The sequence below is a fragment of the Lissotriton vulgaris genome, chromosome 1_1 (assembly GCF_964263255.1).
Source record: "Lissotriton vulgaris chromosome 1_1, aLisVul1.2, whole genome shotgun sequence".
Taxonomy (NCBI): Eukaryota; Metazoa; Chordata; class Amphibia; order Caudata; family Salamandridae; genus Lissotriton; species Lissotriton vulgaris.
The window spans coordinates 625,841,034-625,863,080 of NC_141685.1; the positions used below are offsets into that span (position 1 = coordinate 625,841,034).

Consider the following 22,047-nt stretch of genomic DNA (forward strand, 5'->3'; position numbering starts at 1 on the left):
TGTAAATCAGGTCCAGGGTGTTTTCCCTGATAAATATAGCAAGGCTTGAGCTGCTGATATTTATCACAAAACCAATATTTGTTATATATGTGTGATTACGAGACATCTCTGCCATACCAAAATTAATGTGGCTCCTCAAAAAGAGGCCAGGCTTCTTAACTATAAACTCCTGATGGGCATATAAAGACAAATCAATACTTTATATGTCACCACCTGTCCCCTTCTCCGCTCCAGAAAAAGGTTTTAAGTGTGGGAGTTACATTCAGCAATGGAGTGAAACACTGTCGCATAGTTATCCCTTGCGTATGCTAATGCTAAAACAAGTAATTCCTGGAGGATTTTCCATGTGTAAACGTGAAAATATGTGTACTATTAACTTTGACTGCAATCACAAAATTTTTGTCACACATTTCCTACCCTTGACTTAAACCTAAAGGATCCTGTGGTTAGAGGTACACAAAATATGGGCAATCTGGGGCGAATTTGTAGGTCATCTGCAGAATGAGGTGGCAGATATATAGAAAATATATAATTTTAGTAAACAACTCTGCACAGACATCCCTTTGTGAATAAGTCAGATTACTAACCCATGGTATGCTACACCGAAATGGGCACGGAAAATGTGCAGAGGGAGGTTTATACTAAATATGACAGGCCTCCGGATGCAGTAAAAGTGTTGGGCCTGTTACGAATTTTATTTATATGAAAAGCTTTATATGTCGCTGGCTAGACCTGGAGATACCAGAGCGCTTTACATGAGGAATATTGTTACATTAGAACAGAGTTACATAGTTACATGAGATACTAGAGGAAAAAACAGGGGATAGAGAAAAACAGTGTTGCATAAATACATCCGTTAGTAAAGGAAATTTGGTGACATTAAAGACAAGTCATAAGGTGCATGGATGGTAGACGGGGTTTAGAAAGTCCAGGTGTTTGAATACAGATCAAGTCTGGGGGACAGGACATGGAGAAGAGACCTACGGGGGGTATTAAAAAGTCTGATAAGCGAGTCGAACAAACCGGAGAGGGTCCATGGAACAACAACAACCAGTGCTGGACTTCCTCACTGAGGCGTGTAGCAAATAAGAAATGGAAGGGGGTGTGAAGTGGGGGTGAAAGGGGGCATCACAGGGCCAAACAAGAGGTGAGAGGTGAAGCAGACTCAGAGGGGGTCAACATTGGGCAATGGTCGCTTCGGCTGCACATGGTCACTGACCCGCGGCAAGAATCAATCAGGGGGACCATCGGAAACCGCAAGATGATGGATACAGGGTAAAAACCCTGACAGCCTCGCAGACAAGATGGCGGGATTGTGTGGAAGCAGAAATCCGAACGAAAAAAGCCAAAACTGAGACACACCCCAGAAGCAGGGCCGAATGAATGCCAAGCTGCAGTGTCTAAATGTTTCCACTCCCCTCCAGTCCAGAAAGCCAGCAGCAGGGACCAAGTGGGCGCCCCCACCCCGTCACGAGAAGCAAAAAAGCATGCTCAGGGGAAATCGGATCAGCTGTAGTGTAGCGCTCTAGTCGTTGCGGCATGACGCAACGACGTGAGTGTGGCGGCCATTTTGGGGGAGTAGCGTGGAGCCAGCAAGATCGGCAGACGTGCTCCAGCCGCTCTCTCCCCGACAATTATTAAAGTTATTATTCCCCCCCACATCAACATTTGCTGTCATCATTAAGGGGTCAGTCACTATCAGACAATTGCCGACAAGGATGGGATTGGGCCGCGAGAGGCGTCTCAAGCCACTGCACCCCCGGGAGTTAATAGGCACTTTGGCCACGAGGTACTGCAGACTGCCGGAAGGCACAGAAGGGGATAAGAGAGCGTGGCAGGGGAGCACGATCACACTGCCATCGCAGCCCACCACTAAAAAGAGGGGGCCACCATAGTCCAGCTAGCAAAGCCCACTGGCGACAACACAGGTGGAAGAGTGCTCACGAATTCAGTGGACACAGTCAAAACAGCGCATTGCTCGGCCAGCACAAGGAACACAGACCCCACAAGGAAGCCCTGTGAGGTGCAGAGCACCACAGTGAGTAATCAGCCCGCACAGGAGGATAAGGGAAGAAGGGGAGACACCTACCAGAGCAAGGAGAAGCCAAGCTCCATGCCCGATTAGTCTACTAACCCCACCTAAGGTCCTGAAGGAACAAGCCTAGCATGGTGCGGGGGCAGATCTTCACTTCCCCAGAGCCCCACGCGCTGGAACACACAGAGAGCCCCAGGGAATGGGGATGAAGTACCTGAGAGACGAGCAGGGATGTGCGCCCAAGCCTCCTCGCTCACGGCACTGGTTCCCTTCCTGCCCAAGCCGGGTGATCCCTCAATGAAATGGGAGGACTGTAGTGTCTACTTCATGGGCTACCTGGAGGCGTTAGAGGATGAGAATGGGGAAGCATTTACCAGCAAGAGAAGGAGGAGAGTACTACTCCACAACTTAGGACCTGAAGGTCTAAGAGTCTTCCAGAACCTAGTCCCTACGACACGACAAGCAGATGACGACGATGTGTTTCAACACGCGATAGAGGACTTGAACAACCATTACAGACCGGCAGTGTGCACGTCCATAAACAGGTACAACTTTCAACAAAGGAAACACGCCATGGGGAGTCCATAGACGAATATGTAACTGCACTAAAGAAACTAGCCATCACTTGTAAGTTCGGCACATTGCACGACAAATTCATTAGGGACCAAATAGTCATGCACACCACAAATTCGGCGATCCAGGACAAGCTGTGGGTAAATGGGGACGTGTCACTGAAGGAAGTCATTGCCATGGTGAAGAAAGCGGAACTTTCCAAGAGGTGCGCAGTGGAAGCAAAAAGGGAGACCACCTCTAGACCCATGGCCAACAAGATCTCAGAAGCCAACCCACCAGACAGAGGCAAGGCTGAGACGGGAGACACAAGAGCACAGATCAAATGGACGCCTAAGTCATCACCGATGAAACCTTCATGAAGGATGGAACTATAGGTGCGGCAGCCCAGCACACGCGTCCCAAGACAAGCGTTGTCCAGCGTTCCGCGTCAAATGCGTGTACTGCAGAATCATGGGTCACTATGAGAAGGTGTGCTGCCGCAAGCAGGGAAGACCTGCGGTCAAGTACATTGCACAGGAGTCAGACGCGGAAGGGGAAGTGGAAGAAGATGAAGATAATGCGTTGTGCGTTGAGGAACACATACTGGGCATTGACTGCAACCGCTCCAAGAAACCACAGTGTGACCTGCTCATTGGAGGAGTACAAGTAAAGATGGTTCACTTACTCAGGATCCCCATACACCATAATACAACACAAAGTATGGGAAGAGTGTTTCAGACAACACCTGGGACCTCACCTGGAACCACCGGACATTCGACCTGTCACGTTCACGGGAGAACCCATTCCCATGGTGAGATATCGAACACTGAAGTTTGAATTCCAGGATCGCAGTACGGAGTGCAAGCTATATGTGGCAGAAAAAGGCCCTTCAGTGCTGGGATGGATATACCAAGGCGATCTTGGCATACAACTGAATCCAGGTGGTACCACACAAGTCCTGATGACCAGTCCTGAACAACCACCGGACATCGCTAGAATGAAGGAGGACTATCCCACAGTGTTCGGTGGCAAGTTGGGTAAATTGACGAAGTGCACGCACAAGATTGACCTTAAAACAGATGCTAAGCCGGTGTGCCACAAAGTAAGGAACATCCCGTTGACGTTCAGGGAAACGGTACAAGCGGAGCTACAGATACTAGAGGACAATGGCTTCATTGAGCCGATAGATAGTGCGGAGTGGCTGGCGCCACTGATGGTGGCGAGGAAACCCAATGGTAAGGTCCGCCTGTGTACGGACCTGAGAGAATTGAACAAGAATATTATAGTGAAAAGTTCCCTCTTCCAAGGATAGAAGAAATGCTTGTGAAGACGAAGGGAGTGAAATGGTTTCCACCATCGAGCTCGCGTCGGCGTACCATCAAATAGCCTTGCATCCCACAGGACGGAAGCTCACGTCATTCATAACCCCATTTGGTTATTACCAATTCCCCAGGATGCCCTTTGGTCTAGCGTCGGCGGCCGCCATGTTTCAGAAACTGATGCACAAACTGTTCAAGAACACTGAAGGCGTACAGTATTTTCAAGACCACATCTTGATAATGGGCAAGAACAAGGCAGACCATGATACAAAACTGTCCACAGTGTTGAAAGTCTTGGAATGCAACGGACTCACAGCGGAATGGGAAAAATGCCGATTTGGGATGACGTCCATCACTTACCTGGGCCACGAAATAAGTGATCAGGGCGTCACACCAAAAGCCATAAGTGATGCACCACCCCCGAAAACCAAGGATTAGGTTTGCTTGTTCCTAGGAATGGCTGAATTTTATTGTAAATTTGTTCCGCACTTCGCCACAAAGACGCACCACCTGCGCCAACTCCTCAGAGACAAGACATCCTTCGTGTGGACGGAGGAGACACAGAAGGAATTTTTAAGAATCAAAGCAGACATAGTAACAGCCGTTCCCATACACAGGTTTGATCATCAAGCAAGATCCATCCTGATGACAGATGCGAGTGAAAAGGGCCTGGGCGCAGTCCTAAAGCAGGAAACGCAGGAGGGGGAAGTGTCCACTGTTAGCTTTGCATCCAGGTCACTGTCGCCGACAGAGCCGAAGTACAGTGTCATAGAAAATGAGAGATTGGCAACTGTATGGGCCATTGGCAAATTTTGTCAGTTTATTTGATGAACAAGATTCAGGCTCAGGACGGACCACAAACCACTAGTCAAGGTACTCACCTCAAGCGGACACGCGAGTGCAACCCCGCGCATAGCATACATGACCTTGAAATTGTTGGACTACAGGTACGATGTGGAATACATCCCGGGAACGAGAAACAAAGAAGCAGACTACCTCAGATCTTCCTAGACCAGGTACCACGGGCAGAAAACCCACCCAGCTTAGTCCAAATGGGAACCGAACGGGGAGGATACCGAAGGGTCATTATATCAACTTACCACCAGAAGTTAGTCCCTATGTAGCTGTTTTGACGGGGGTCCCAGAGCTAGGTAACCAAGCTGAGGAATCCTTTTGGGCACTTCAAAATAAAGTATCTCATTGGTTTAATGTCAACCGGCCTCTACCCCCATACATAGAGTAAAATTCTAATGGTACGGAGAGTTCCGTGGATAGGCCACACTAGGAAATCATCCCCTGGGGACTGTGTGGTCGTTAATTTTGAAGATCCTCGAAAAGCGCATTTTATCTGTTCATGGAGCCCCCAAGACAATATGGTTACCATTGAAACTAGGCCACTTTCGTTCTTTTATCCATCCAATATGCTATCTGATGAATGTGGAAACTGGGCTAGGGCCAAACATAATGCCCGGGGTGGGTTCAATTACAGTGGCTCAAGTTACCCCAATAGATGGGGAGGGGTACCGACGTTTAACAGATTCAGTTGCTTAGAATCAGTGGACTGACTGAAGCCGATTATGGGCAAGAAAGCTAGCAGTAAAGGAGGGACATGTGTGACAAGCCACACGTTCATAAAAGATCTTAGAAAAAGACCAATAGAAATAGATAAGTGTGTTGTAGCTAAAACCAATCCTGATGTCCATGTCCCACCTGGGGAAAAAGGGACTTCTAGCATCCCTCTTAGTAAAAGGAAACAGGGGGTTGACAGTGCTCAGGGTGGTGTATTGTTGAAGGATTCATTGTACTACCGAGTATCCGTGAACCGCGACACTAGAATGAGAAAGCGTGCCATCACACTAGCTGGATAGAACTTTTTAGGCGTGCCATCCATAGCAACTATAAGTGCAAGTGATTCGCCCCTAATCCAAGAGCAAAGGTCTGCTAGTTATAGCCATGATCCGAATTTGAAATTAATGTCATGGAATATAGCTGGACTAAATAAACATCTGAGTGACCCCGATTGGTCAAACTACATTGATTCGAGTGAATTTTGTCTCCTCCAAGAAACTTGGGCACTTAGTACGCCCTATAGAGTGGGCTACAAGTCCTTTGGGATTAGTGCAATCCCTTCAGTGAGAGGTAGACCCTCCGGTGGACTTATTACTTGGGTAAAAGTAACTATGAAGATCCAGGTAGAAGTTATACATACAAATTCGATGGACATATTGGCACTAAAAATCACCACGTGTGAAGGGAAGGTGCTATACTTAATTAATGCCTATAACAGACCGGCCCCGCTATCGAAAGAATCAATGACTGTGGCCAAATTGGATTCCTTTCTAAATAGAATGGCTGACATGAAGCTGTAATAATAGCCGGAGATCTGAGTTGCAGCTACGAACCAATTCTGGGTTTGGGTGATGTTTTCGATGAGGAAGACCGAGCAAATAACATTCCTTTGTTGGATAATATTGATCCTGTGCACTGCTCAGTTCTGGCAACCCAACTAGTGAAGCTGTCTGCGGAATACGGCCTGAGGGCTTGCAATGGCCGTCTTCCGTCTGATATATCTAAAAGTCCAACTTTTGTAAGAAACAACTCTAAAAGTAATTTAGACTTTGTAATTGTGTCTTTAGATATTTGGCAGCATATGATTGATCTAGAGGTTAAGGACATTCTAGAGAGCGATCATCGCCCACTGGAACTATTATTCAAACCATGTATAGTTAATGGGATTGGTAGTGCTAACACAATAGTTGCTCAAAGCAGTTCCCGTGATGAAATTCTGGTTAGTAATAATAGGCAAGCTTTAAAATGGTCACACTTATTAGAGCACGGTGAAACTCTTGTAGAAATGTATCTACTATTCGTTAATATGTTTTCCGCATTTGCAAACTCACCAGTGGAGGCTGATAACCCGGATAACTTCATTAAATTACACAACGAGTTTTTTAGAATTAAAACATTTTTGGTTACTAAAATGCCAAAAAATACCCACGAAAATTTAAATAATTTGTCCCATAGTAAGCCATGGTATGGCAAGACTTGCCGGCAGTCTAAAGAAAGCCTCCTGTTGGCATTGAAAACGAAATCCCCAGGCGAGGTTAGACTGGCACGGAAAGAATACAAGCATACCCAGGCGGTTGCGAGAAAAGCCTGGGAGGAAGATAGTTGGGCTGATCTACTGGCCGCTGCGAAGGCAAAAGATAACGTAGGGTTCTGGAGATTAGTGGCAAATGGAAATCACGTAGGAAGAGCAGTCAATGATGTTTACCTGGACGAACTTACGTGGGTTAACCAATTTACCACTTTATATAAAAAATATGAAACCCCAAATGCTACCAGCGAAGACGTGCCTTGGCTTATTCCCTCCATTGTAAAATTGGAATTTACTGTAGAGGAAACGGAAATGGCCATCAATCCCGTCAAAAACGGCAAAGCACCTGGCCCAGACAAAGTTCCCGGTGACCTCTACAAACATGAGTTAAACATTTGGGCAGCGTATATAAACTATTTGTGTAATGTAGTGGCGTCAGGCGTAGATTTCCCAGAAAGTTGGCGGGGAGCTGAGATTGTTTTAATATTTAAAAAGGGCGATCGGTCTGATTCATCAAACTATCGCCCAATTAGCCTGATGGATATTCTCCCAAAAATGTATTCTAGGCACATTTTAGCTCGGGTTAACTTGTGGATGGAAGACAATTCGGTTCTCACTAAATTCCAAGCAGGATTTAGGAACAAAGTGAGCACTGTTGATCAAGTCTTTAGACTTTGTTGCCTTTACTAGAAATATGTCCATATTAAAAAGGGACATCTCTACGTTGCATTCGTAGACCTTAGAGCAGCGTTCGACCTTGTGCCACGTGATCTTTTATGGAAGTCCCTTTATACGTCGGGGTTACCTGGCTGTTTGTTGCACCAGATCATTGGGTTGCACGCAAAAGATTTTGCTAGAGTGAGATGGGGCCCAAATGGGGATTTATCGCAGAATATACCAATTGAACGCGGGGTTCGCCAGGGCTGCGTGCTGGCCCTCACTCTATTCTCACTATTTATGAATGATATTCCCACCTACTTGGCTGGGTGTATTAACGATTCGCCTAAATTTAATGGGGAGAGGGTACCCGCGTTACTATTCGCGGATGATACTATACTTATTTCTCAAACCTACAGAGGTTTACAGGCACTCCTCCATTCGTTCCACGACTATTGTAATAAAAAGGGACTAGAAATAAATACAAAGAAAACCAAATGTATGGCCCTAAATCCCTATAAAAAACAAAAAGGATGTCTAACATTAAACGGCCAGAAATTAGAACCAGTCCAAAACTTCTCTTATTTGGGGGTCTCTCTTGACTCTAAATTTACGTGGAAGCCCCAAATAGAGAAGAGGAAGTTAATACTTATACAGAATACCATACCCATTCAAAAAAAAAACATGGTGCAAGTACAAGTAAAGCTGTTTCACCAGCGTTAGAGATATTTAAGTTTAAGGTCCAGTCCGCAGCACTGTGTGGTGCGGAAATTTGGGGGCCCCTGTCCAAGAATGCTTTCTCACCTAGTGAGAATACATTTCTGAGAAGTCTCGTAAGGGCTCCAAAAGGCACCCCTTTAGTACCATTATTGCTGGACTTAAATGTCAAAAGGACTGACTACTATACTATCTTGCGGCCCTTAATGTTCTGGGTGAGACTCTGGCTAACGCCAGAACTGTTAGAATATAGGAATGGGCTAAAAGAGATAATGTGTCTTGATGCATTAAAATCTAACATATGGTTAAAACATGTTCGGTTATGGTTCTTTAAAATCGGCTTGCCCCAGTACTGGGACAACCCGGAATCTTTACCGCACAACTCTAAAAATCTGGTGAAGATCGCTTTTTGGGGCTATATAGAAAGCTCAGCGACCGATGAAAATAGAGGTGGAACGCTAACAAATAACTTCTTGACTTTCAAGGATGAGCCCAGTTTTGAGAACTTTCTTGATGAAGTCGAGCCTCCTCTAGCCAAAACACCATTCATGAAATTGAGGTATGGCAACTTAGTGACCAATTCAACTGTGGCATGTTGGTCCAGGAGGGGCAAAGATGAACAAACGACCAGCGAAATCTACACTATGTGTCAGGGAAACTTTAAGGAGGACGACCAGCATATCATTTTTTCCTGTCCAGCTTATGTGACGGCTAGAAGAAAGTGGATTAAACCCTTATGTAATCTTTTGGGTATAAGATCATGTAAGGAGGCACTGAGAATCATTAAATTATTAAATCCGACACGACCAGAACAATAGTATTTAGCGTCACTAGATTTTTGCTCTCTATCTACTTTGTACGCAGGAAGAAAGGCTTAAAATTATAAGAAAAATCTTCAAATGATCCATTCCACATTGTAATTCGATTTGTTCGTAACTTGTTTTAAGTGCTTTTATTTTGCATGATTTATGGAAGACCCATCAACAGTTCTATTTTATTGTATATGTATGGGTCATATCCTCTAGTTCCCCGTCAAAATGTTTACTTATTATTAGTATTGTATTCTCTATCCATAACATCTATACATTATGAGAAATGCTTTTTCCTTTTTATACTTGTTTGCTTTGTATCACAAGAGGTTTATGATATGTAATTTTGATAAATGTATTGTTGCTTTGCAAATCTTTTTTGGCCAAGTTGTGCCGAAATAAAGATGGAAATGAATGACTACCTCAGCCGAGCCTCGGCCATGGAGGAAGCTACCTACTGCCCTGAGGAAGGAGAAGTCAGCGTGGCCTTTATGGAAGATCATGAAAGGGTAATAAGTGCGCAGGAGTGGAGAGAGGCTTTTGAGAATGATGTGGACATCGCAAAAGTCAAGCAACTCCTACTGCAAGGATGGCCGGAAAAGCGGCACTTGAAGGCGGAACACAGAAAGTTCTTCGAAGTGAGAGACGAGTTGTCCTGCAGAGAGGAGATAAAGTAATTCCCCTCGAAGTGTCGAAACATGATGCGGCTGCCCTTGGGTAGGTTTGACAACCCTTCTAACCCGTGGGAGGAGTGTCAATAGACATCCTCGGTCCAGTGCTTGATGCACAAGGGGTCCCTAAGTATGTGACAGTGCTTGTGCACAGATATTCTAAGTGGCCGGAAATCGACGTGCAGGAGATCATGGTCACGGAGAGGGTACTTAAATTCCTTACTGTCAAGTTCCTGAGGGAAGGGATCCCACGTTCCATCCTAAGCGACAATGGACTGCAGTTTACGTCGGAAAAATGGAATACCTATATGGAAAGGAATGACATCAAGATCAGACACACGGCAATATATTACCCTGCCAGTAATGGATTGGCTGAAGGGTTCAATAGGGTTATTATGGGCTCCATACAATCAGCAATTGGGGCAGGACAAAACTGGGAAAAAGAATTGAAAAGCACGATATGGGCATACAGGATCACCCCAACCATCACAGGAAACAGCCCCTTCAAAATCCTAAGAGGGCGAGAACCTTTCACGAAAGACAATATTGCTTGAAAGGAACGCTTTGTTTATAGCAAATGGTCACCCGCCGTGGTGCACTACAATTTGGAAAGAGCTCAGAAAACATTTACGGATCACTTCAACAAAAGGCGCAACGAGAAGGATGAGGTGTTGGAGAGAGGAGAGTGGGTCTGAGTAAAACTGGCCCAGTTGAAAAAGAAAGAAGACAGTAAGTTCAGTGCGCCCTTACAAGTAAAGGAAGTTTACAGCAGAGCAGCCTTATTGAGTGATGGTAAGGTTTGGTCCCAAGATCGGATGTCCAGGTATAACTAGATATTGCTGTGGACCAAAGAAAATGGATTGCCTGCAAGTCCCCCATGAATAACATAATGAAGAACTGCGGGAGCGAGTGGAAGGAGAGAACTCAGGAATAAGTGAGAGAGATCTGGAGTCCGAGATGAGTGATAACCAGGGCAGCCGGGAACGCCAGGGAAGCCCCAGCAAAGCATCACAAAGGGAAAGTACACCGAGTACTGAAAGAAGAGGAATGAGGTCTCCCCATGAGCAGGCTGAAGAATCCTCCAGTACCCCAGTGAGACGCACTCGTGCTGGCAGAATGGTGGTAAGACCAGTGAGGAACCGAGACTTTGAGATGGGTGAGCTCAATGAGTGATCTGTTAAATGGACTTTGAGACATTACTCCCTCAGTACCCTTGTACTTGTGTTGCAAGATTTTCTGTAAAGAAAGGAGATATGTAGTGTAGCACTCTAGTCGTTGCGGCATGAAGCAATGACGTGAGCGTGGTGGCCAATTTGGGGGAGTAGCGCGGAGTCAGCAAGATCGGCAGACATGCTCCCAGCTCTCTCTCCCGACAATTAATAAAGTTATTAATCCCCCCACATCAACGTTTGCTGTCATCATTAAGGGGTCAGCCACTATCATACATCAGCGAGCCACGGAACTCCCCCAGCTGCGTCCAAGTTCAAAGAAACAACACTTGCCTGACCCAGTCACAAATCCGGAAGGCGAAGAAGGGGGTCGGGCTACTGTGGCCAGATCCGGGAAAGGCAGGAGGCGACTGGAGGACAGATCACCAGCCATCCCCTCAACAGCAACCCGGGCATCAGCGTCAGGGGCTCGGAGATTGGGTCCGACATCAGCAAGTTCTTGGTGTGGCCTCAGCAGGCGGGGACAAAGGGAAAACGGAGAGACGAAGGCACGTTCATCCAATATCCATCTGGGTCAGTCACGGCCAAAGAGTTGATCAGCGGCCAGTCTCCCCTATAGCTACATAGGTAGCTCCACCGGGCATCAGCCACAGCACCAGATCTCCACGGTCTGCGGCACACACACAGCTCCTTAAAGGTTGCAGAGGCTGGTCTCCAGCCAAAAACCTGGGAAATAGGAGAATCCGGAGACCGCACTCAGTGGAAGCCGAGGTGAGTGAGAAAGGTCCAGGGAGGGGGAAGAATCCAGGGGACCTGAGCCAAAAGGCAGTCCCTAGCTGGGAAGCTCTTGAGCTGGAGCTCCTCCCCTGTCGGTCATCTTGGATTCACAAATTAGCTATTGACAATGATTGAGCACTGGCAGAGCTGCCAGATGCAAAATATGTGATCCATCAGTGGCTCCCCATCCTCAAATGAGGTATGAGAAAAATAAGTGGAACACAATATTTACATGTTATTTTTGCTATCAGCCCCTCCCTCAGCAAGTTATTCTACTCCATGTTGCACAACATGCCTCATGATAGCATAAGAAAAGGCTGGAGTAAATTAATGACATTGGAGTTAGCCCTGCCCCTCTCTGTTTGACCTTATTAACAGACCATGCCTATTCACTAACCAGCAATCCACAACTCCACCAGTGAGTGTATTTTCCCTGACAATGTCACATCCTCTTGTTTTGCCACACCTTTACTTTCGACCACCACATCCTCGGACTATTTGACTACATTAATGGGAAAATCTCCCTTCATTCTATCTGTCTAATGCAATTATTTAACTGATCAGAAGTAGTCTGGTTGTGGCTTGAACCACCCTAAGCTCGTTTCTCTAACATCATTGATTCACTAAAAGTAATGATTTCTTGAAAAATACTGTAATAAACCACGCTGAGTGTGTACTGCTTATAACAGCTACTGCACAGTTTAGAGAAGCTAGGAAAGTGCCTTCAGATGGTTTTAATGAGAGGTGAATTAGTTTCAGAAGAGCCCCGCATCCAGTGCCAAGGGTCCTCCGCCTTGGGACTCATCACTGCATGCGGGGGAGGGGAAGTGGGGTTGGGAGTGGGAGGTGCGATGTGTTTTCTTCTGACAGCTGTCACCTAATCGATGTTTGTACGATTCATTACATGCAAATTGAAAAACGAGCACCTAATGTGTTATTTTTGATTTTTTTCAAGTGTGAAATGCAAATAATTCACTTCACAGGTCAACTGATATCGCATCTCCAACTGCTGCATCCCCTTCATAGAAACACAAGGAAGCATATCTTTTTTTTGTATTTGTACGTAGTACTTTTAGTGTTAGGTTATCATTATAGCTCTAGGACTACAAGTCCCAGAATGCAATGAAAACAAGACTGAATGAGTTGCCATGTGACAGGATATACCACTTGAGATCTCCGCACTGTTTTCCTGTGACACAGTGTACAGTAAAAGCAATGCTGGTCTTTTTGGTCTCAGATGTAATTTGTTAAATATAAGTTTTTGTGGGAGAGGGCAGGTTGACCCTCCTGTGGTGGTGGGTGCTGTATTGTACACCTTCAGCACTCTGGTATTGAAAACCTGAATTGACTTGTATTCAAATTTCGTTTATATAGTACTTATTACTCCATATGAGGTGTTAAGCACTTCACCTCAATTAGCACACTACTCTTAAACCCAAAGTTAGTGGTTAGTCCATTGATTATTGGGATAAGTCTTGTGCACTAAAGGAAACCATTTTATGCGTTTACACCAGTTTCTTCATGGTCCAAGTGAGAAGCAATAATTGATGGAATGAACAGATACAATGTTAGTTTGCAGAGGTATGGCTTCAGAGAATAATATATTAATCAGACAGCAATGCTTTGTACTTAGGAGGAAACATGCAGAAGGTGTAAAAGAAAGAGATGGTCATTCAGAAGAAATAAAAGAGGAAAATCTTGAAGTATAAGTCAAGGTCGATATTCCATCCAGGATTTTAAGAATATAATGGACAGAGTTTTCCTGCGATAGTATACAATCTATGGATGTTGACCTGTAGAAACAAGCAATTGCAATGCAATCGGTCTCACCTTTGGGACCTTAAATGTATTTAGCTATGCAGCACATTAGCCTGGATGCTCAAACTTTTACTGTTCTTTAACATGGAGGGAAAGTAGGCACCAAATTGCGTGACATGCCAGGTATGGGAACATATGGAGACAAATATTGCCTTTCAGCAGGAAATGGTATAGTCCAAAGCTCTGTGTTCAATATAAAATCAGGGCCTTCGGTGGTCATATCACTGAATATACAAAAATTTAACAAAATATTATTGTCTACGGGTGCTCGTGGAAGACAATTTCTATGGACTGGAATCTAGAGAATGCTAAAGTGCTTCTAGTATTTTACTGACCTCTGCTGGTCGTTTTCTATCAATAAAGTTAAATAGAGGCAGTTGCCAGAAAAGTAAAAAAAAGAAAGTCCCTGAGCAGCAAACAATTCTGGTATTTACTGACCTCTACTGGTCATTTTCTATCAAGACAGTTAAATAGAGGTAGTTGAACTGAAAAAAGTCTCTAAGCAAAAGCAGACAAGTCCTAGCGCTGATCTCCAGTGCCCACAAAGTACATACATATATAAGTATATACTAAAGTATGTACAAGAGGTCTCGAATGCTGGACCTAAAAAAACAACAAACCATCTGCTACAAGACCAACACATGTTTTAAAATTCCGTCCTAAAAGAATGCAGTTTTTAACAGCGTTTCTAGAAAAATATTAAAAACTTTCAAAGATTTGCTAGATATCGCTTTGCAGCAAAAACATCTCCAGTACTTATTGAGGCCCTTTCACAAGCAAGTGTCAAGTAGTGTAACATTTAGTTATATTCCAATACCTGAAATCACCATCTGACATCACGATTGCGAATGTTAAGATCTAATATTATTCAAGGCGTATGATGTCATTTCTGCACCTCCCATCTGTACACATTGTAATCAATACTTGCAACGCCAGAAATGATCCATGCATTTACCTAGTACAGCATTACATTAAATGCTATTGTATTACATTTTATGTATAGTTTAAGGTGATTTGCATAAATTATTCATACAAACATAGTGGGCCTTATTTGCATATCCAAGTTGTATTTTTGATCACGTTTAAGTTGAAAGGTCAAGTAACAATCCCACTGTTAACCAGATCTAAAAAGTCATGTAGGGTAATGACTGCACTCCCACCATGTGTACTGCTGCCCGAGAAAAAAACACATACATTATAAATTATCTAGTGTTCTAAGACATTTTAATAGCATTCCAATGTCAAGTGTGTGCCCCTGAAAGTTAACACTTAGCTGGATGAATAAACAAAATGATCAGAGCCGCTGAAGGTCATGCAATTTTTTTGGGAAGCACACAACTCCTGAAGAAATCAAAATATGTACTCTAGGCTCCCAGCACGTAGGCAGAGCCAAAGCCCCTCTCTAGTGATTCTCACATAATTGTCCACCATCTAATGTGATGTCAATTCAGACCATTTCCAGACAACAAACATAAATGGAAAATCATACACCCCCCTTTGAAATATAGTTGTGTCATTATCTGTAATAAGTATAGCAAATACATTCAAGCACAAATGAACCATAGGCCAGGCAAGTGGGCTTTTTCGTCATGGGATCCATCTACATCCTATTTTCAGTACCTTTTGGTAAGCAATGAAATCCAACTTTGACTGGAAATGTTTTATGGAGGACACAGCCCTTCAGGCACTGTAGCACTGGCTCGACTGAGTAGCACGTCGCATCCTCCTCTTGATCGTGATGGGGGCCCAGTTTAACAAACTGGTGATTAAAGTTGCAACCTAGTGCAAGAACAATGTACAAAGAAAGTGTGAGATCATGTTATTTTTTAAAACTGTTCATAATCTTTCAAATACATTTCCATGCAAATCTTGTGAGAGACTCCTTTAATTATTCATGTAATACTTTCCTGCATCTCGGGTTGCAATGCAAAATCGTGATATATTAATAAGGTTAAAATCCCTGAGAATTATAAATATTAAATGCCAGACAATGTTTTCCATTCTATCAAAGACATAAGGTCTTGAATTTTGAACTTTGACATCGTCATTATAATTATCAGAAATTGTCTCAGTGAAGTGAAAAACTAAGTTTGGAATTAGCAATGTAAATTGGAATAATAATAATCATATTCACAGCCATCTGCTGTAAGCATATGACACAATACGAGCATTCTTTAAGAAACAGTGAAAATTATAGCACCAGAGGTAAATGACAAACATTCCCAAGTTATAAGATGCTGCTCACCAGAGAACTGAGAATACTGCCCGATAGATAACATTAACACACACGATGAAGGCATAATAACAACAGATACTACACTGCAAGTAGCTAGCATAACTATTATACACAAGTCTGCCCATAAAGTAGTATTTACCACTGAAGGTAAGAGCAGCTCTGAGTTGGGATTAAAAGCGGCCAGTCCGAAAACAGCTGTCTCCATCCAGCAGCTGTCTCCATCCAGAGTTTAGGTTAGGTTTGAAACCTATACTCAATGTGAGAAAGTGGATTATTAGTTTAAGCGGATAGTACTCCTTTTCAAATAAAAAAAGGCACTATTCCCTACCAGGTCCAATTGGGTCTCAACATTTCAAGCTGAGCTCAACCCTTGGCAGTTGTAGCGCAGAAGAGGCAGGCTTAACTTGAGAGAACATTGTAAAGCATGTATCTGTAGCAATACAGTTAAAAAGTAGAAAACACAACACAATAAAAATCCCACTCCATTAAAAAAATAGATACATTTGTTTAACAAATTGCCTCAAAAATGACAAGCATTCGATGTAGGGAATCACATACATGATTTTTCAAAGTTCTAGATTATTCTAGTGCCAGGAAGTGCAAAGCACCAACTGTGCGTATTTGGTTGAGTTAGAGCAGGTCAAAGTCGAAAGTTAAGTCCCACCATGATGGAGCATGAGCTGGACATGCAGGCCAGGTTTGTCTCAGTGAATTCTTCTATGTTCGGACTTAAAAATCTTTCTAGAAGCCGGGATCTTTTCAGAGGGGCAAACAAGAAAGTTGAGTTTGCCCAACAGTTTGATGCCTGAGGCTGCAGTCCAGTGGTAGTCTCTGGTTCTTATTCTAGAATGTTCAGAAAAAGTTTCTAAGAGTTCAGTCTTGCAATTTTGAGAGGACGAAGAGTGCGCACTCTAACACCAGCCAAGAAGCTTTGGTAATTTGGGCACCACTTGGTTTTAGGCTCAATCGCCAAGAAGCCACAAGCAGGGTCCAGGTTGGGTTCAGAAGGGATTTGGCTTTCTTGTAGTTTTTTTTCCTGTAGCCAAAAAGGAGGGTAGCCAACTAGCCCTTGGGGCCCAGTCTTCTGTCCTGGGCCCAAGATGGGAGCAGGTCCAGTCCTTGGGGTTTCTCTCCACAGGTTCAACAGCATGTACAATTCGACTTCTGTCTTCCACAGGTTCAGCATTTTCTGAAGAAGGTACTGAGGGTGCCACATTTATGTCCAGTGTCTGCCTGTCATTGGAGGAGACTCCTAGCCACTTCCTAACCAATGAATAAATGAATGAAACAGCACTTCTAAAGCACATAGATTCCCGGAGGCATCCCACCGCTGAAGCGGATTATTGAGGCAGAAGAGAACACTTAGGGGTAGAGCCACATCTTTAACTATTTACGGAAGGCCAGATGGTTAGGTTCTTTTCTCTGTATAAATTGTGACAATGATTGGCCTATTTGATTCACTGGTAAGTCCCTAGAAAAGTGTGTGTAGGGCCGATACATCGAATTCTACTAGCGGGTAAATGTCACTTTTGGAAAGTGGGCATTTTCTTACTTTACCATTCTGTGTGCCTCTGGCGGTTTGTGCTTTCAGCAACTGGTGCTTGAGTGACAGGAGCTGGCCTGTGAATTCACTCTAGACAGTCACTGGGGGGAGTTGAGGTGTGCCCTGCCTTGTCTGGGTTAATCACGGCAGGGCTAAATAGACCTGGTCTGCATTTAGAGTGGTGGGAGGAGATTTGCTGGCACCTGAATAGGCTGTGTCCCATTTTTCACAATGCTGTCTCTGCCCCCTGTGGTCATGCTGCACCAGGGAGGAAAGGACTGATTTTGACTGGGTTCAGAGACCCTTACTCAACGAGAACAATGACATTTTGGGGTATAAGAATTACACCTAAAACCCTAAGACTTTAGATTACTTCAAGGAACAAGAAGACCCTGCCAAGAAGAAGAGAGGAAGGACTGCGTGAGGAGTGCTATGTTTTCTGATGTGACGGGTGAATTGGCCTGAGTTGCTGCTTCTGTCTGTGGTGGAGGAAAAGGACTGACTTTTTTTACCCTACGGGGGTATCCTGCTTGTGCAGAACTCTCCAAGGACTTGTGTGTGCTGCCTCCTGTTTCAGAAGACTCAGGGACATAAAAGCCTTCCTTCTGGTTGGTACACCTGATTCTGAGGCTTCTGGTGCTTCACCTGGTTTACTACCTCTGGTGCTTTTTTCTTCATGCTAAGGTCTGGTGCTTCGCTTTATTGTGAAGGTTCCTGCTGTGGTTCAGCACTCCCCTGCCCTGCTGAGGAGTTCTGGCACCATTGGTGAGGTCCCCGAGCGATTTCATTGCTGGTCTCAGTTAGAAACTCCTGTGTGTTACTGGGGAAGTTTCTGCGTCTGACCAGAAAACACCTGGTCTGGATTTGAAGCGGCCTGCAGAGTGACCTCGGTGCCATCCCCACATTGCCTGGGACTGGGAGAGGCTCGGCTGCATTGCACTCATCTTCCGGCCCCTCCCTCAGGAGTCCTATATGGAGCAAGGAGCAGCACGGGCTCAGGGCGTGAAGCAGCCAGAACTGATCTGCAGGCTGCCTCCTCAGTGAGTCAGGTCTCCACTGGGTACGGCTTGCTTCTTGTGCCTGGCACCAGGCAAATTGAGGGCTTGTCTTGCAGCTTTGGGGAAGGACAGGTCTACCTGCTGCCCGTGGTTGTGTGTATGTGTGTGCCCCGCAGTAGCCTACCTTGGGGGGGTGCTTGTGCCGTCTTGTGAAGCAGACCACCACGGAAGTCCTGATTGGAGAGGTCATACTAAAAAGTTGCGAGAGCCCCTCCTAGCAGAGGGGAAATTACCTTAATCCCCATGAGAGGTACACAGGGATTTCGGTGCCTCTGTGTTCATGGGGGATTACACTAGAGAGGGTTGTAGGAGCGCACGGAAGCATGTTCATGAGGAGCGTATGGATTCATGCATTTACATGGATTTCCCCGAACTGCAGCAGAAAGAGGCCCTATTGTTATATGTGGCCTTATTGGGCACTAAAAGTTTAGGACAAATGTGCTTTATGTACTCCAAAGTGAGATATGGTCTATGGATATTATATATATTCTTATGACCTTAAGGCAAGGTGAGTATGATACAGAGATCTTTGGTTTATGTGAATGATGGTCTTAAGGTGCTTTACATACTCCCAAGTGATTTATGATCTATGTGACATCACTACAAGCACCTAGTGGCTCAGTAATTTATGTGATTGTGGTCTAATGTGTTTTTGTGAATAATCCAAAGGATATGTTTAGATAATCTTGTGTGGAGTCTCTTTTTGTGGTGTGCCTAGTGTGTCATTGGTGTGTGAGTGTGTTGCGCGAACGATTTACACATTTCCTCTGGGATAAACCTGACTGCTCTGCCAAGCTACCAAGGGGGTGAGCAGGGGTTATCTTTGGATGTGTAACTCCCTTACCCAGACCAGAGTGGTGGGTTCTGCCTGTCTCAGATGCATATTTTATATAACCAGAAACGCCATGTCTAACAGGGATTAACTCTGAATAGGATAGGGTATTTAGGGAGGAAAATGGCAACCTTCTAAAAGTGTCATTTTCAAAATAGTAATTTAAAATCTGACTTGAACATTAAATTAGACAAGAACATTTTATTAATCCTAGCTATTTCCAAATTGAAGTTATGCTTTATAACGTGTTATAATTCAAACCAGTGCTTTTGAATGGGAGAGCCAGACTTGTCACAGTGAAAAACAACTTTGGAGATTTTTCATTTCTAGGACATGTACATATTAATTGCACATGTCCTACATTTTAAATACCATGTACTCGGCCCTGCTCTGTGGGCCTATCTTTAGGTGACTTAAAAGTATTAAAAATGACGATTTGGGCCTTGTAAAATGTTTATTTTTCCAGGTGGAATTTGCAGTTTTAAAACAACACATTCAAGCTGTAGGGTCAGATGTGAAAAAATGCTTTGCCTTGACACTTTAGTTGTGGCATAATAAGTTCTGCAGTCCACTAGTGACATTTAACTTAAAGGCCCAGGGCACACAGAATACCATGTACTGGGGACATAAGTGTAAGTTAAATATGCCAATCAGGGATCAGCAAAGTCTACATATTTTAAAGGGTTAGAGCACATGCACTGGGCAGCACCACCTTAGTGTTCAGATAATTATCGCTATTGCTTTATAATATGCCCCTCTGTTATTTTCAAAAAAAAACTTTAAGCAGTACTTAACACTGTTAGTACCATTTAATTTGAGCAGTGTTTAAGTTACCCACGACCCTGCATGCCCAATGTTGAACAAAGCATAATTTACACTGATTACTAGTACTACCGCTATATTTCTGATGTCCCTTTCAAAACAATTTGGAGGGGGCAGTTACTCTGTACTTCTGAAAACTCAGTTAAATTAGTTGCGCGCACGCAATCCACTGCTGATGATGTCACATATTACATCATTCATGACATGGTCAGTGACATCACTGATGACATCACTGATGACATCTCAAATGACATCACTGATGACATCACTGATGACATCTCAAATGACATCATCCATGTGATAATACGATGCACCTCCTCACACTCTAATCTAACCTTTGATACACCCAGTGTTAAATATAAACTACCATTCCTGAAATTATTGACTCACCAATACCAGTAACTACATACCCACTCACTGATTGCTAGGTCTATACACACATCCACTCATTCACCCATACAATCACTCATACATACGGACACTCATCAATAGAACACTATCATATCCAGTCATATACCTATACAGACACTTACACATTGACACTCATTCACAGACTTACTCAAACACCTAGTCAGTTATGCAGAGAATCAATCACATTCCCATTTCCTCAACTACAAAGTTATACACACCAAAGCTTACTTATTCAAATATATAGTAACACATACTTACTCTCTTTTACAATCACTGAAACAAGTACACATTGTACCATACAGTCACTTACCCAATCACAGGCTCTCATGTATAGTCATTTATATATGTCAACTCTCATATGCACTGTGTTTTACATATGTACTTACTTGGACATGTAGCACTGAGATATCCTTTCACTCACCAACACACCCATGCACATAGTCAACCGCCCATACAGCTGTTTCCACATGCACTCTTGAACCCATACACCAAGTGAATCAACTGCTCAAATATCTATGCACAGACTCACACACCTCCCAACCACCCACACACACACTCAGCCTCACATACAAATACTTGGGCAACCAATCAATAACCCATATAGCCACTCATATAGCTACTGATCAACACATGCAGCAGCTTACACAACAACAGACCTACTGATGCACACATTCAGACAGTTTAGTCACTAACCCATGCATTTAGTAAGACACATTTAATCACTCACTCATACAGTCAGGCACGCACCTACTAAATCCTTCATCCAGACACTTATACATCCACTCATTCTTCAATATGTAAAACATATTTAAACTTTACAGAAATACACAGACACTGGATGTTGTCATCAGTGATGTCATTTGAGATGTCATCAGTGATGTCATCAGTGATGTCACTGACCATGCCATGAATGATGCAATATGTGACATCATTAGCAGTGGATTGCGGGCGTGCGAGTTATAGTGACTCCAACTAACTATAACATGGGAATTTCAATGGTTTTGTATGAGTAAAATGTCCAGCTAACTATAACTGGTGTTAAACCTATGTTTTTTTCAGTGAATTTCAAAGGTTTTCTAAATGCTAATTCCTAACTATAACGATTGTGAAACCTCTGGTTTTTGCACTGAATTTCAAAGGTTTTTTAAAAGCTAATTCCTTTCTATATCGAGTTTGTAACCTACGATTTTTTATTTTTTTTATTTGCTGTTTTGTGTAAGTATTAATTATTAATACTTTTTTTTTTAATAATATTTTGTAAATGTTTTTTTTTTCATCATTTTTTCCTGGGGCACTCTCGGTGCGCGCACCGGTAAGCTCTCCGGAGAGCGCACCCAGAGCGCTATTTCTGCGTTCATGTAAAAAAATATGTATGAAAAGTAAATAATAACGCAAGACATTTAGTACCATACTTATAAAAGCAGTATTTTTGATTTATGAAATGAAAATGATTTTGCATTTCCATGATACTAGCGAAACGTCACTTAGGCGCGCCGCGTAAGCGCCCCCGGAAGCACCTAAGTT

At 43.7% G+C, this 22,047-nt stretch overlaps 1 protein-coding gene across 1 annotated transcript in view; it reads right to left on the reverse strand.

Annotated features, from left to right (window-relative positions):
- Positions 1-22,047, reverse strand: part of LOC147747587 (vitellogenin-1-like) — a 1,134,322-nt gene that overhangs the window by 56,671 nt on the left and 1,055,604 nt on the right. The window contains exon 33 of the mRNA XM_086925703.1: positions 15,242-15,400. Coding sequence (XP_086781829.1) covers positions 15,242-15,400 — 159 coding nt within the window. The remainder of the gene's footprint in view (positions 1-15,241; positions 15,401-22,047) is intronic.